Source organism: Diachasma alloeum, unplaced genomic scaffold, assembly GCF_001412515.2.
Source record: "Diachasma alloeum isolate Michigan unplaced genomic scaffold, Dall2.0 Dall_scaffold_01062, whole genome shotgun sequence".
Taxonomy (NCBI): domain Eukaryota; kingdom Metazoa; phylum Arthropoda; class Insecta; order Hymenoptera; family Braconidae; genus Diachasma; species Diachasma alloeum.
In genome coordinates this window covers 239,166-253,384 of record NW_021681173.1, presented here as the reverse complement: position 1 = coordinate 253,384, position 14,219 = coordinate 239,166, and the positions used below count along the sequence as shown (strand labels likewise).

The following is a 14,219-nucleotide window of genomic DNA, read 5'->3' as shown; positions in this document are numbered from 1 at the left end:
TTTTTATTTTATTTGAGAGAATAACAGACTCAAATCGGTTGTGGTTTTCGAATTTCACGCGTTCTAACGCGGTCTGCTCTATTTTCAGTTTTAATCATTTCACGATTTCGATTTTCAGAATTAAAATTTTTTTTTATGTTTAAAATGTGGTTCAGGGGTTGATGAAATGAATTTTTTTTTCATTGAAATGACACTTTTTTAACTCTAGTCTGAGATCAATTAATTAATTTATTAAAAATATTTTTTTAAAATGTCTGGAATTTCAATTTTTTAAATTAAGTATTTTTTTATATTTCAAATATTGATCAATTGTTGATGAAATGGATTTTTTTTCATTAAGAAGGCGCTTTTTCAAGTCCAATCTGAGATCAATTGATTAATTTACTCCTGAGTTACTAATATTTTTAAAACTTCCTGATGTGTCCATCTTGCCGCACCTCTTTCATTTTATTCGAGGGAATAACAGACCTGACCTTCGGAGAGATTTCGAATGTGTTGTTGTCTGGATTTTCCAACAGATGATGAATTGATTTGCGAAATGAATTGTGCTCGTTCTATTCAAATAGTCATGAATTCAAATTTCCTTATTTATCGCTAGGTGTTATTCGAGACTATTCAGGGGAGTTTGGAGTTTCGAAAGGCTCGGGTGAGGGGAAAACATTCTTGTATTCTTGAATTCTTGTATACACGAGACAAAACAGGGGAAAATTGAAGGTGAAGTGAGTTTTATTGACGGTTTATAGCCTTTGGAATATAAAACAGCAATCAAAATTCAGATGATTAAATTATTTCGTCTTTAATCATTGGTTTTTCATTTTCATCATTGAAATGATAATTCAATTTTCCCTTTTTTGTTTTACGATTTCTTCGATCAATCAATTCTGCAATGAATAATTCATCATTTTCACTGTTATTCTAATCAATATAATGATTATAATTATCACATTGATTATAATTAAACAGCAATCGAAATTAATTGACAAAAAAGCCGTTCTGGTTCAATAATTCAAATGTTACCCATTTAATTCGAAATGTGAAAGTCCTTTTCTATAAAAAAATTTCAACAAAACATATTTTTTGTCATTCTCATCCAGTCGTTAATAATATAATGTCATATTGTACATGACGTGAAAATTCCACTTGTTCTGTCCCGTTCTGTTTGGTTTTCTCATTTCACCACTTCCTTATTGAATATACTGTAATCATGAATTGATAATTAATGTCACATCGCAACGATAAACTTCCCAGATATCCCCCTGTAGCGCTGGTATTGTCTCAGCGATTAGATAAACTCGAGGCTATTCCTCTAAATCCTTCAAGGCCGTCACTAAGTAATCCCATTGATTTTCAGATTTTAATTATGGTAGTCACACATACGCTGCAATGGCCGGATTACGTGGTAATCGCGGTGATGCTGGCGATAAGCATCGGCATAGGATTGTACTACAGATGCACTGGGGGAAAGCAGAAGACGATTGAGGTGAATTCTCTCATATTTTACACCCACGGAAAAAATTAACGAAAAAATGTAGAGAATTCGGTGGAAAATTCTGCGGGATTTCTATTGGTTATCAGACAGATCTCAATGTTCAATGAGAAAATATTCTGTTGAAAAAATCAATAGAATCAATAGAAAATCAATAGAAAAATCAAATTCTATTGATTTTTTTACACAACTTTTTTCATAGAGTATGACCTGAACTTTCTATGATTTTTCCAACATTTCTTCTCTCTTCATTTACAAAATATTTTTTAAAAACTCGGAAAGTTTGAGCCCAGTATTTTCTGTATAAAAAATCCCAATTGAATAAGTTGTATAGAAAAATCGAATTTTATTGATTTTTTTCTGTAAAATATTTTCAATTTAAAAATCAATAGAAAAACCAAATTCTATTGATTTTTTACACAACTTTTTGCGTAGAATGTGACCTGAACTTTTTATGATTTTTTCAATATTTCTTCTCTCTTCATTAAAAAAATATTTTTAAAAAACTCGGAAAGTTTGAGCCGAGGAATTTCCGCATAAAAAAATCCCAATTGAATAAGTTGTATAGAAAAATCGAATTTTATTGATTTTTTTCTGTAAAATATTTTCAATTTAAAAATCAATTGAAAAACCAAATTCTATTGATTTTTTTTACACAACTTTTTGCGTAGAATGTGACCTGAATTTTCTATGATTTTTCCAATCTACATTTCTTCTCTCTTCATTAACAAAATTTAAAAAAACAGAAAGTTTGAGTCGAGGATTTTCTGCATAAAAAATCCCAATTGAATTGTATAGAAAAATCGAATTGTATTGATTTTTCTCTGTAAAATATTTTCAATTTAACATTTCTATAAAAAAACGTGCAGATAAGCTGCGGAATTTTTCATAAAATTGGCCAAAAATGATCGGAAACTTCAATAGAACTCCGATAGAATCTTCTACATAATGACCTGAGATTTTTAATATTTTTTTTCCGTGAATGTATTTCAATTAAGGGCGATCGCGAGTCAATTGACGCTGTTGTTCGCAGGAATACTTCTCGGCGAATCGATCGATGGGCATTCTCCCGGTCGGAATTGCCCTGATGGTGTCCTTCATGTCGGCAATAACACTGCTGGGAGTGTCGTCTGAGAATTATGTCTACGGAACCCAATTCGTCGTGATTAATTTATCGTACTTGCTGGGGACCCCGATCGTCTGCTACGGATTTTTACCGGTTTTCTATCAGCTGCAGGGAACCAGTGTTTATGAGGTACAATTGTCGATTATAATCGTTGAACTCAAGAGGGAAGTTAATTTAAAAAACGATTGAAGAAACAATACGAAAATTAATTTCCTACTGAAAGATTTTTTTTTACTATATCTCTCTAGTGTTCTTAATTTTTATTGATTCGTTATTTATTAATTTGATTCATCAATTATGGTTTTGCGGCTTCGCTAGTGATTTCTGTTTGTAATTAAAAAATTATAAATTCTGTGATTATTCTCGTCTTCATGATATTAATTAATTTCCGGAAGGTCAGGGGATATTGGAGAAATAATTACGACTAATTAATAATATAATTAATTAAAATTAAATTAATCAATTGGTTAATTACAAATTAATTATTATTGTTTATTGACTAATTTAATTTTAATTAATTAAATAATTTTATTATTAACATAATAAAATTAATATGATTTTTTTATTATTATGTTATTAATTTTAACAATTAATTAATAACAATGACCTATTGTTAACAATCAATAATAAAATTCATTTCATCAATACCTGAACAATATTTTAAACATAAAAAAAATTTAATTCTGTAACAGTTATTTATTATTAACAATTAATTTTAAGTTAAATTACTTTAATTAATTTATTAAATTGTCAATAGTTGCACCATAACGATTTAATTAACATCGTAATTATTTCTCCAATATCCTCTTCTAATTTCTCAAATGGACTATAAATTCTTAGCGTCAATAACCCAATAATCCAAGTGTACAACAATGAAATTGTAAAAATAAATTTCAGTACTTGGAGAAACGTTTTGGACGATCAACACGAGTCCTAGCGAGTTTCGTCCTGTGGATTCAGCTGTTGCTGTACTCAGGGGTGGTCCTGTATGCTCCGGCAATAGCCTTCGAGGCAACCACTGGCCTCTCCAAAACCGCGAGCATTCTGATAGTGGGTCTGGCCTGCGCCTTCTACTCGAGCATCGGGGGAATCAAGGCTGTGCTGATCACTGATGTATTCCAGGCGTTTCTCATGTTTGCATCGCTACTCCTCGTTATCTTCACAGCCTCCAGTGCTGCCGGTGGCTTCGGAAGCATTTGGGAAATTGCTCAGCAGAGGGGCAGAATCGAATTCGATAAGTGAGTGAATTTAAGTTAATTTTTGAATTGTCATTTTTTCTGGGTTTTGTCAGTGGTTAAACATTACGAATTTCGTTAATATTAATTTAGTTATTGATATTATTTCATTTTTCATGAAATAGTCTACAACTTTTTCTATTAAGACATTTTCTGAATTTTTCCAATTGTTTGTCATTTTTATTTTTCTGTTCCTTTCATAAAAAAATTGAAAAAAAAATCTTGGAAAAATGGAATTCGATTGATTTTTTAACAGAAAGTTTTATAGAAATCCAGTAGAATTTTGTACCGAATGCGCATCCTTTGAATAAAAAAAAGGGGCAGAATTGAATTCGATAGGTGAGTTAATTTAAATTAATTTTTGAATTGTCATTTTTTCTGGATTTTATCAATGGTTAAACATTACGAAATTAATTGATATTAATTTTGTTATTGATTATTCATTTATTATTTATTTGTCACTCATTTATTATTTATTTATTATTCATGAATATCAGGGAATTTGCTATTCAAAGTAATTGACTGAATTTGTGGATATCATTTAATTTCTCATAAAATAGTCTCCAACTTTTTCTATTGAGACATTTTCTATAGAAATTTCTCGACATTAATTTTTCCAAAATTTTTTCATTTTTATTTTTCTGCTCTTTTCATTAAAAAAATTGAACAAAAAATCTTGGAAAAATGAAATTCCATTGATTGTTTAATATAAAGTTTTATAGAAATCCAGTAGAATTTTGTACCGAATTCGGATCATTTGAATAAAAAAATAATAATATTTTGAAAGCCAATTCGCATAATTAAAGCTCTCAATTAATTCCCCATAATGAAAGGCAAATTTCCACTCCTCAGCTTTTCTATTGATCCAACCACAAGGCACACATGGTGGAGCCTCGTAATCGGCGGCGGCTGCACGTTCGTGTCCCTCTACGGGGTCAATCAGGTTCAAGTTCAACGATTATTAACCGTCAAGTGAGTGAAGCCATCTGAGGCAATTCCCAAGTCATGAATCATCCTGATTCCTATCTCTGCAACTGATTGTAAAATATTGATGTGTCCCCAGGAGTTTGAAGAGTGCAAGAGCTGCCCTGTGGATCAACTGGCCCATTCTCACTGCCTTGTCCGTCATAACTTGCTTCTCAGGCCTAGCTATATTCAGTAAATATCACGACTGTGATCCCATAAAGGACCAAAATATTAAACCTGACATGCTGATGCCTTATTATGTCATGGATACCATGTCGGAGTGGCCTGGGGTCCCTGGATTATTTATTGCAGGTAAAAATCTGTAGATTTTCAACTTTCCATGCCACTTATTTGACTAAAATATTCCAATTTGTAATTTCCCGTTAAATTTTTCAGTTTTTCCACAGTATTTTTCCCATTTTTTTCATCTTTTTTGTATTAAATCAATCCATTATGACCCAATTTATTCGAAATTTATTTATTTTAATATTTAGAGGAGGTTGGGGTAAAATGGATACTTTCGACATTTTTAAAAATGTTAATGACAGCTTGAAATGTTGATGAAATCCAATAAATTTTTTTTTCAATGCAAAGAGCATTTCTTTCCCTTTGTAATGAGCCTAAACAGAGCTCAACTGATAAATTTGTTTCTGAGTTATGAGTAATTAAAAAAAAGTCCAAAGTGTCCATTTCACCCCATCCTCCCCTAATATTAATATTTATTCACTATTTATTCTCAATTTATTCAAAAATCGGTTCTCTCACTCAAACTAAAAAAATCTTCTGCATTCACCGAATTGATGAATCAACTAAAATAGCATTTGATCAATTTAGCAGATGACTAAATTCTCCTTTATCAGGCTTTATCACAATTTTTTGTTTTAACATCCTCATAAAAACAGAAATAAAAATAGAATGTGTTAATAAAAAAAGAAGAGAATGTCATCCTGAAAATTGCCCCTCACGAATTCCAAAATGCCAAAACTGTTCTCTAACTCCAAACAATGACTCCCCAGGAATATTCAGCGCTGGTTTAAGTACAATCTCAGCAGCGCTGAACTCGCTCTCAGCAATGACCCTCGAGGATTACATCAAGCCGCTGTACTCCGCCTGCACAGGCAACGAAATAAGCCCCCAGAAGTGCCTAATCTTGGGTAAAATATTTGCATTTCTCGTTGGACTAGCGTCCATCGGGCTGGCATTCCTAGCCCAGTACCTGGGGGGTGTCCTCCAGGCGAGTTTGACGATCTTCGGAGTCGTTGGGGGTCCTCTCCTGGGTCTGTTCACCCTGGGGATGCTCTGCGAGTCTGCGAATCAGCGGGGAGCTATCACTGGGGCCACTGTAGCCCTCTCATTTCTCCTGGGGATCGCCTTCGGAGGGCCTCGACCCCTGCCCCCGGAGCTGCCCACCTCCACAGCCAATTGCAACGTCAAGGTATCCCTCGACCAGACCCTCCTTGCACTGACGCAGACCATCGCAGCGAACCAGAACCTAACGAGTTTTGTCAAGGAGTCGGAGGAGGAGAAGTTCTTTTATTTGTACAGAATCTCGTACATGTGGTATGCACCCCTGGGGCTTCTCATCACTGTGGGCCTGGGGTGGATCGCCAGCCACGTCTACAGGTGCTTCAGCGATCAGGAGGAGATGTATGTGGATCCTCACCTGTTCTTTCCCTGCGTTGCGGAGAGGATTAGGAGGAGGCAGGAGAGTGGCGTCGACATTCGGGGCGTCCCAGGGAGCATTTATCCCAAGAAGTATTCGTTCAACCTCAATGATCCTAATATCACAGACAAAAATACCACTAATATTTAAGGTGTGATGGGAATTTGTCGGTAGATAATTCTTTAGTTGAATTCAATATTTTTTTGTTTCGTAATTTAGTTCAGTAGCGAAGCGGGAAAACGGTACAAGCCAATTTTGAGTATTGACGAGTTTTCAATCAATATCTCGGAATCTAAGGGAGATGGCGAAATTGGTGTAATAACGTTTTTTGGAGAGCGGATTGAGTGCTACAACAAATGTAATTACGAAAATTTCGGTATCTCCTTTAGATTCGGAAATATTCCTCAAAAACTCAACTTGGAGATGAGTCGACTTAAATCGTTTTACCACTTCGCTGGCGAATTTAGTTTTTTGAGAGGATTCGGGAGATTTTCGGAATGCGAATTGTTTTTGAGATGATGTGAGCCAGAAATTGGAAGAAATTTCAATTTAGTACGACTCCAGGGGCTTTTGCAATTGGCAAGAATTATTCGTTCGGTCAATCCAATGATCCTAATATCACAGACAAAAATACCACGAATATTTAAGGTGTGAGGGGAATTCGTCGGTAGATAATTCTTTAGTTGAATTCAATATTTTTTTGTTTCGTAATTTAGTTCAGTAGCGAAGCGGGAAAACGGTATAAGCCAATTTTGAGTATTGACGAGTTTTCAATCAATATCTCGGAATCTAAGGGAGATGGCGAAATTGGTGTAATAACGTTTTTTGGAGAGCGGATTGAGTGCTACAACAAATGTAATTACGAAAATTTCGGTATCTCCTTTAGATTCGGAAATATTCCTCAAAAACTCAACTTGGAGATGAGTCGACTTAAATCGTTTTACCACTTCGCTGGCGAATTTAGTTTTTTGAGAGGATTCGGGAGATTTTCGGAATGCGAATTGTTTTTGAGATGATGTGAGCCAGAAATTGGAAGAAATTTCAATTTAGTACGACTCCAGGGGCTTTTGCAATTGGCAAGAATTATTCGTTCGGTCAATCCAATGATCCTAATATCACAGACAAAAATACCACGAATATTTAAGGTGTGAGGGGAATTCGTCGGTAGATAATTCTTTAGTTGAATTCAATATTTTTTTGTTTCGTAATTTAGTTCAGTAGCGAAGCGGGAAAACGGTATAAGCCAATTTTGAGTATTGACGAGTTTTCAATCAATATCTCGGAATCTAAGGGAGATGGCGAAATTGGTGTAATAACGTTTTTTGGAGAGCGGATTGAGTGCTACAACAAATGTAATTACGAAAATTTCGGTATCTCCTTTAGATTCGGAAATATTCCTCAAAAACTCAACTTGGAGATGAGTCGACTTAAATCGTTTTACCACTTCGCTGGCGAATTTAGTTTTTTGAGAGGATTCGGGAGATTTTCGGAATGCGAATTGTTTTTGAGATGATGTGAGCCAGAAATTGGAAGAAATTTCAATTTAGTACGACTCCAGGGGCTTTTGCAATTGGCAAGAATTATTCGTTCGGTCAATCCAATGATCCTAATATCCCAGACAAAAATACCACGAATATTCAACTTATGAGTGAAGTTTATCGTTAGATAATTCTTTAATTGAATTGAATAGTGCAATTGTTTGATTTGATTGGATTATTTAATAATGTAATTCAATTTTTTGGGTACGAATAATCTTTGCGAGGATGTGATCCACGAATTGGAAGAAATTCAAATTCAATACGTCTCCAGAAAAAAGATGATGATATTCGTTCATTCTTAATAATCCTGCTATTGCAGCCAAAATTTCCTCAAATATTGAATTCACAATTGAAATTTATCATTAGGTAATGATTTAATTGAATCAATTTCGTTGGTTAATTTAATTCAATTCTTCTGAGAGGACTCAAGAGATTTTTAGTCACGAATAATTCTGTGAAGGGATGTGATCTCGGAATTGCTCTGGAATCATCGACCAACGGTTGCAATGCAGAGCTCAATTTTTTATCTAAATATTTAATTAGTAAGAAATTATTTTTCATTTTTATTTTCGAGGCATCAATTATTGTTGTCTGTTTCATGTCGAATTCGAGGAAAAACGGGGATAAATGATATCAAGATTTCTCTATTTTTAGATATCATTAATCCCGCTATGGTGTAGATTTTTTTCGGCGCAATTCCCTTCAATCGGGATTTGTGAGCTGATCTGGGGCGATTGTTCCATAATTGTTGTTCACAGAGGTGTGGAAAAATCGATAGAAAACTTGTTACTATCTGTTTTCTATTGGAACTCTGCTATTAATTTTCGTGCAAATTTTTATTGAAATTTCATGAAATTTTGAATAGATATTTAGTAGAAAGTAAATGGATATTGATTTTTCGATATTAATTATTCTCTTCCCATTTTTCACCCAAGAATTCTTGGACATAGATCTTCAAAACTTCTTCCTCAAATTTTTTGAATTGAGAAATAAAAAAAAATACAGAAAATAGTTGGAAAAATTATGATCAAGAGTTTCTCCCGCAAAAATCTCACGAGAATAAGTAAATCCCATGGAAAAATAAAAGTCTGTATAATATTTTCTGCTAAATATCTGTGAAAAAATCGCACTGAGGCTGCGAAAATTAGAATTATCACAGGATTCCAACAGAATGTCAACATTTTTCTATTGATTTTTTCCACATTTGTAATTATGAATTAGAGAAACGTTAATAGGAGATAATTCGAAAGGCACGAGGCGGTAGAGTACAAATTACGGTGCTCGATCTCAAGACAATAATAAATATTTTTTCGATAGAGATCGCGATTCGTCTTCCAATGAAGAAAAACCTGAAATGTTGGGAAATTGATGTACGATGTTGATTAGCTCTGTTCTCTTGCATTCCAAGTTTTTCTCAACAACTGCCGATTTTTAAGGGTATCAGTACAGTACTTAAATACTAGTTTTAGATTTTTTTATCATCACAAAACTGTTTTTTTACTTCAAACACATCACAGCTTTTCGAGAGTTTTTTACTTGGAAAATTCTGCACGTTATACGCAGGACATATCACAGATTAGGAAATGTATTTTTACTGTTGTAGAAAAATTGTAGGATTTGTATTTTTGAGTGGAGACACGCACGAAAAAATTTAACAGAAAAACCTATCGAATTCGTTAGAAAATTCAATTGAATTTCTATTAAACTTTCTATTAGTTTTTGGCTGATTCTATTGACATGTTCAATAGAAAACATTCAATAGAAAAAGTCGATTTTTCTATATAACTTATTCTATTGAGATATTTTCTATTGAATTTGCTCGACTCAAATTTTCCAAGTTTTTTTCATTCTATTTTTCTTTTCTTCTCATCAAGAAAATCAAACGAAAAAACATGGAAAATTTGAGCCGAGGAAATTCTATAGAAAATATCTCAATAGAATAATTTATATAGAAATATTCAATTCTATTGACTTTTTCTACTGAATATGTTCTATTGAACAGTTCAATAGAAATTCAATGGAATTTTCTAACGAATTCGATAGGTTTTTCTATTAAATTTTTTCGTCCGTGGATTGTGTCGTCGAAACATTTCTGTTCCGAGAAAAAAAAACGAAAGAACAAAACAGAGCAGAACGAGAAAAATAGAATGAAAATGTGTTGTATTTTTTTTTTAATCTAAAGGGTCGTGAATAATCTGTTCGGAAAATCCCATGAGAAGATAATTTATTCAACGTCAGACCAGCCGGGACGTAGAATGAATTTCGTTAGTCAATTGACCCGTTGGGCATTCGGAGGAATGAGCCAATACAACACATAGGGGGGATCAATCGAGGAAAATCTGGGTCAGTGAAATTGTCGTATTAATTTGTTTGTGGATTAATGCTCTGAATGAGACACTGTATGTGAATCTATTAATTAATGATGTTGATTTTTAATAGTTTAAAGAATATGGAGAATCTTGTGTTATTAAATGAAATACAGTATTTACAACTGCAATTTATGTTTGAAATTAATCTCATCATTTAATCCCCGTAGGAGATAAGAATTTTTATTTAAAAATTTGGATTTTTTTCGAAGATTGAACTTCAAGCGAAATTCAAACGACAGATGAGTTTGAATTTTTAATGTTCTCAATTTCAATTTAATTTGAGATCAAATTTCATTCGATTTTATCGTGAGAGACAAATGAAATTTATTCCTGAGAATTTCTGTGGAAAATTAAAAATCACTGTTGAACAATTTGAATAATTTTCAATAGAATTGAGGCAGAGGCCAATAAAATTTTATTAATTTTTTTATTACATTTTTTTACACGTGAATTTACCTCAAAAAACATGGGAATACCCCTTCTGTCATTACAACTTGAATAAAATTTATTCCCAAGAATTCCTATGGAAAATAAAAATTCAGTTGAATAATTTAAATAATTTTCAATAGAATTTTGTTTATTTTTTTATTACATGTGAGTTTACCTCGAAACCTTGGGAATAAAGTCGAAGCAATCATTGAAGCCCTGATTCACTCTGAAAAATTAAAAATTCCCCTGTCAGTTCTCAAAAACATTCCACCCACCGTAAATTATCTCGTCAGTTGAATGGAAAAGCTGTTCCTAAAGCCATCGTTCCAATTAAAGCCGTGAATTAGGCAATTAGTGTAACCGCCGTATGCGACGAAGAACACGTTTGGGATTCTCAAGTCACTTGTAACGCGCCTTTAAATCTGGACCGAGCCAACATTGACCAGCTCAAGCCAGTTTCAATTCCTGTTCTTTTACGCTAACTGATAGTTATCCATCTCCAAACCCTTGCTGACTCAGGGATAAATGTGTTGTTTTTTTATTTCTAGTATTCGCATTGGAGATGTCAGGAAGCGCGACATCTCCGATTTTCTTGGAGCCTGGGAGGGGCCCCACGAGGCTTTCTCGTCACAACGTCAATCAATTAATTTCAAGAATTCCATCATCGTCTATGATCCGATCTCTGGGGGTGTCAAGTATCACTTGCAATTGTCCTTCGCCTCGAAAATTAATATTATCTTCGGTGCAATAGAAATTGCCGCTTATGTAATGGGAATTATTCATCAATCAAGTGCATGCATGACAAAATTCAACAGAAAACTTAGCGAATTCGCTAGAAAATTCTACTGGAATTCTATTGGAATTCCATGGGGTTTCTAGGGGATTTCTATTGGAATTCGATAGAATGCCGGAAACAGATTTCGAATTTCTGTTTGAATTTTTCTCTTAATTTTTTTCTATTATAATTATTGCGCGCAAAATTTTAGAAGTTTTCTCCGCTGGATTTTGCTTTGTTTTGCATTGCAGAATTCGAGTGGAAAAAACTAAGAAAATTGATGCCCAAGCATTCTTATAGAAAAAATCTAAGGCCCGAGTGTACTATCTTTCGAACGTTATCTCGATGTTTTTTCTCGAAAAAAGCACAGAAAACAGCGAAATTTCAATCGACAAAAAATAACAGGATTTCCAGTACAATTTCTTAGTTATCAAAAAATATCAATAGAACAAGTTGTAGAACGAGTAGAGAAATCAATAGACTTTTTTCTATAAAGAAATATCTATCCAGAAACGCATGGAAAGTTGCAAAACACAAATGAATTTTTCGATATATTTTTTTTCTGTACAATTTATTTAATTGGACTATTTTTTAGACAAATTTCTCAGCCTAGATTTTAAAAATTCAATTCTTTCGATTGTATTATTAAGAGTAGATAAAATGGAGAATAATTTCAATTTTTATGGGAAATTTTTTCATGGAAAAAGCGCAGAAAACAGCGAAATTTCAATAGAATCAACAAAAAAATAACAGGATTTCCAGTACAATTTCCTAGTTATCAAAAAGTCTCAATAGAACGAGTTGTATAGAAAAATCAACAGACTTTTTTCTATAAAGAAGTAGTTATCCAAAAACGCACGGAAAGTTGCATTTTTTTAAATAGAATTGACGCAAAACACAAATGAATTTTTTCGATTTATTTTTCCTGCACAATTTATTCAATTGGACTATTTTTTAGAAAAATTTCTCGGCCTAGATTTTAAAAATTCAATTCTTTCGATTTTATTATCAAGAGTAGATAAAATGGAGAATAATTTCAATTTTTATGGGAAATTTTTTCATGAAAAAAGCGCAGAAAACAGCGAAATTTCAATCGACAAAAAAATAACAGGATTTCCAGTGCAATTTCCTAGTGAACGCGTCCTCGTTCGTTGTTCACAGTAGACTGACCAGAGAACACTTCCATTGACCCAATCCCAATTTTTCATACCTCCCAATTAGCGCAAAAATGCGTATAAACATTCTGCCAAAACCGGCGCTTTCCAACTCAACCACTTTCCCCCCTCTCTACACCACCCCATTCTACTCATGAAGATCTGATTGCGGATAGCACTATTTAGGGGGAAGGATAAAATCGTGGTGCTGAAGCACGAGAGCTTTACAATCACAGCAACTTCACGAGTATCGTCGAAAACTCCGTAAAATCTCCGATAAACCCACGGTTTTTGTTTTCGAACTCTTCGAAATTCGCCGCAAGTCGTGTTCGTCCTTTTTATATTTTTCTGGTTTGATTAATTCGTTTTAATGACACGCGACGTGATTAGGATCTTGACTGTCCGTCATGTGGGAAAAGAATACGTAGAAAAACCTAGCGGATTCCTAGGCTCAAATTTTTCTGTTTGATTTTGATTCTGTTTGAGTTTTTTGTTTGTTTTTTTCAATTAAAAGAGGAAATGAATAAAGTAGTAAAATTGAGAAAATTCATGCCGAGGAATTTCTACAGAAAATGTCTCAATAAAAAAAGTTGCATAGAAAGATAAAATTCTACTGATTTTTTCCATAAAACAGTTTCTATTCGAAATTTTCTATTAAAAAAACCGCATTAAAGTCGCGGAATTCTAAGATAAAATCGGCCAAGAGCTAATAAAATTTCGAATATAATTTTCTTAAGAATAAATAGAAAAACCCAGCGAATTCTCCGGCTCAAATTTTTCAAGTTTTTTTGTTTGATTTTTTTCAATGAAGAGAGAAAATAAATAAAGTAGTAAAATTGAGAAAATTCATGTCGAAATTTTCTATTAAAAATCGCACATTAAATAATTGAAATAAAAAATCATTGAAAGAAAAAAGTGAGACAATTTATGTCGAGGAATTCCTATTGAAAATGTCTCAATAAAAAAAATTGTATAGAAAAATAAAATTCTGCTGATTTTTTCGATAAAACAGTTTCTGTTCGAAATTTTCTGTAAAAAAAACCGCATTAAAGTCGCGGAATTTTAGGATAAAATCGGCTAAAAACTAATAGAATTTCCAATATAAATCCAATGTAATTTCCTCAAGAATAAACAGAAAAACCCAGTAAATTCCCCGGCTCAAATTTTTCAAGTTTTTTTGTTTGATTTTTTTTTATCAAAAGAAAAGAAAAATCCCAGAAAAAATTGAGAAATTTCATGTCGAGGAATTCCTATAGAAAATATTTCAATAAAAAAGTTGTATAGAAAGATAAAATTCTGCTGATTTTTTCCATAAATCAGTTCCCATTCCAAATTTTCTATAAAAAACGCGCATTCAACTTCCGGAATTCCCGAATAGAATCGGCTAGAAGCTAACAGAATTCCCAGTATAAATCTACCGATTTTTATTCATACGTGTCGCTCCCCCCGAATGAATAAATCAACTCACCAATCAATTA

General features: G+C 33.0%; 1 protein-coding gene across 2 annotated transcripts in view; it reads left to right on the top strand.

Moving 5' to 3' along the window:
- The window catches only part of LOC107045747 (putative sodium-dependent multivitamin transporter), a 10,333-nt gene extending 871 nt beyond the window's left edge, over nt 1–9,462 (top strand). The window contains exons 2-8 of one of the 2 annotated variants that reach the window (XM_015268097.1): nt 599–646; nt 1,352–1,480; nt 2,520–2,741; nt 3,510–3,850; nt 4,700–4,819; nt 4,911–5,125; nt 5,830–9,462. In XM_015268097.1, coding sequence (XP_015123583.1) covers nt 1,361–1,480; nt 2,520–2,741; nt 3,510–3,850; nt 4,700–4,819; nt 4,911–5,125; nt 5,830–6,626 — 1,815 coding nt within the window. In that variant the 5' untranslated portion in view covers nt 599–646; nt 1,352–1,360 and the 3' untranslated portion in view covers nt 6,627–9,462. The remainder of the gene's footprint in view (nt 1–598; nt 647–1,351; nt 1,481–2,519; nt 2,742–3,509; nt 3,851–4,699; nt 4,820–4,910; nt 5,126–5,829) is intronic. The other variant, XM_015268096.1, reaches the window with a different exon arrangement.
- The last annotated feature ends 4,757 nt before the right edge of the window (nt 9,463–14,219 follow it).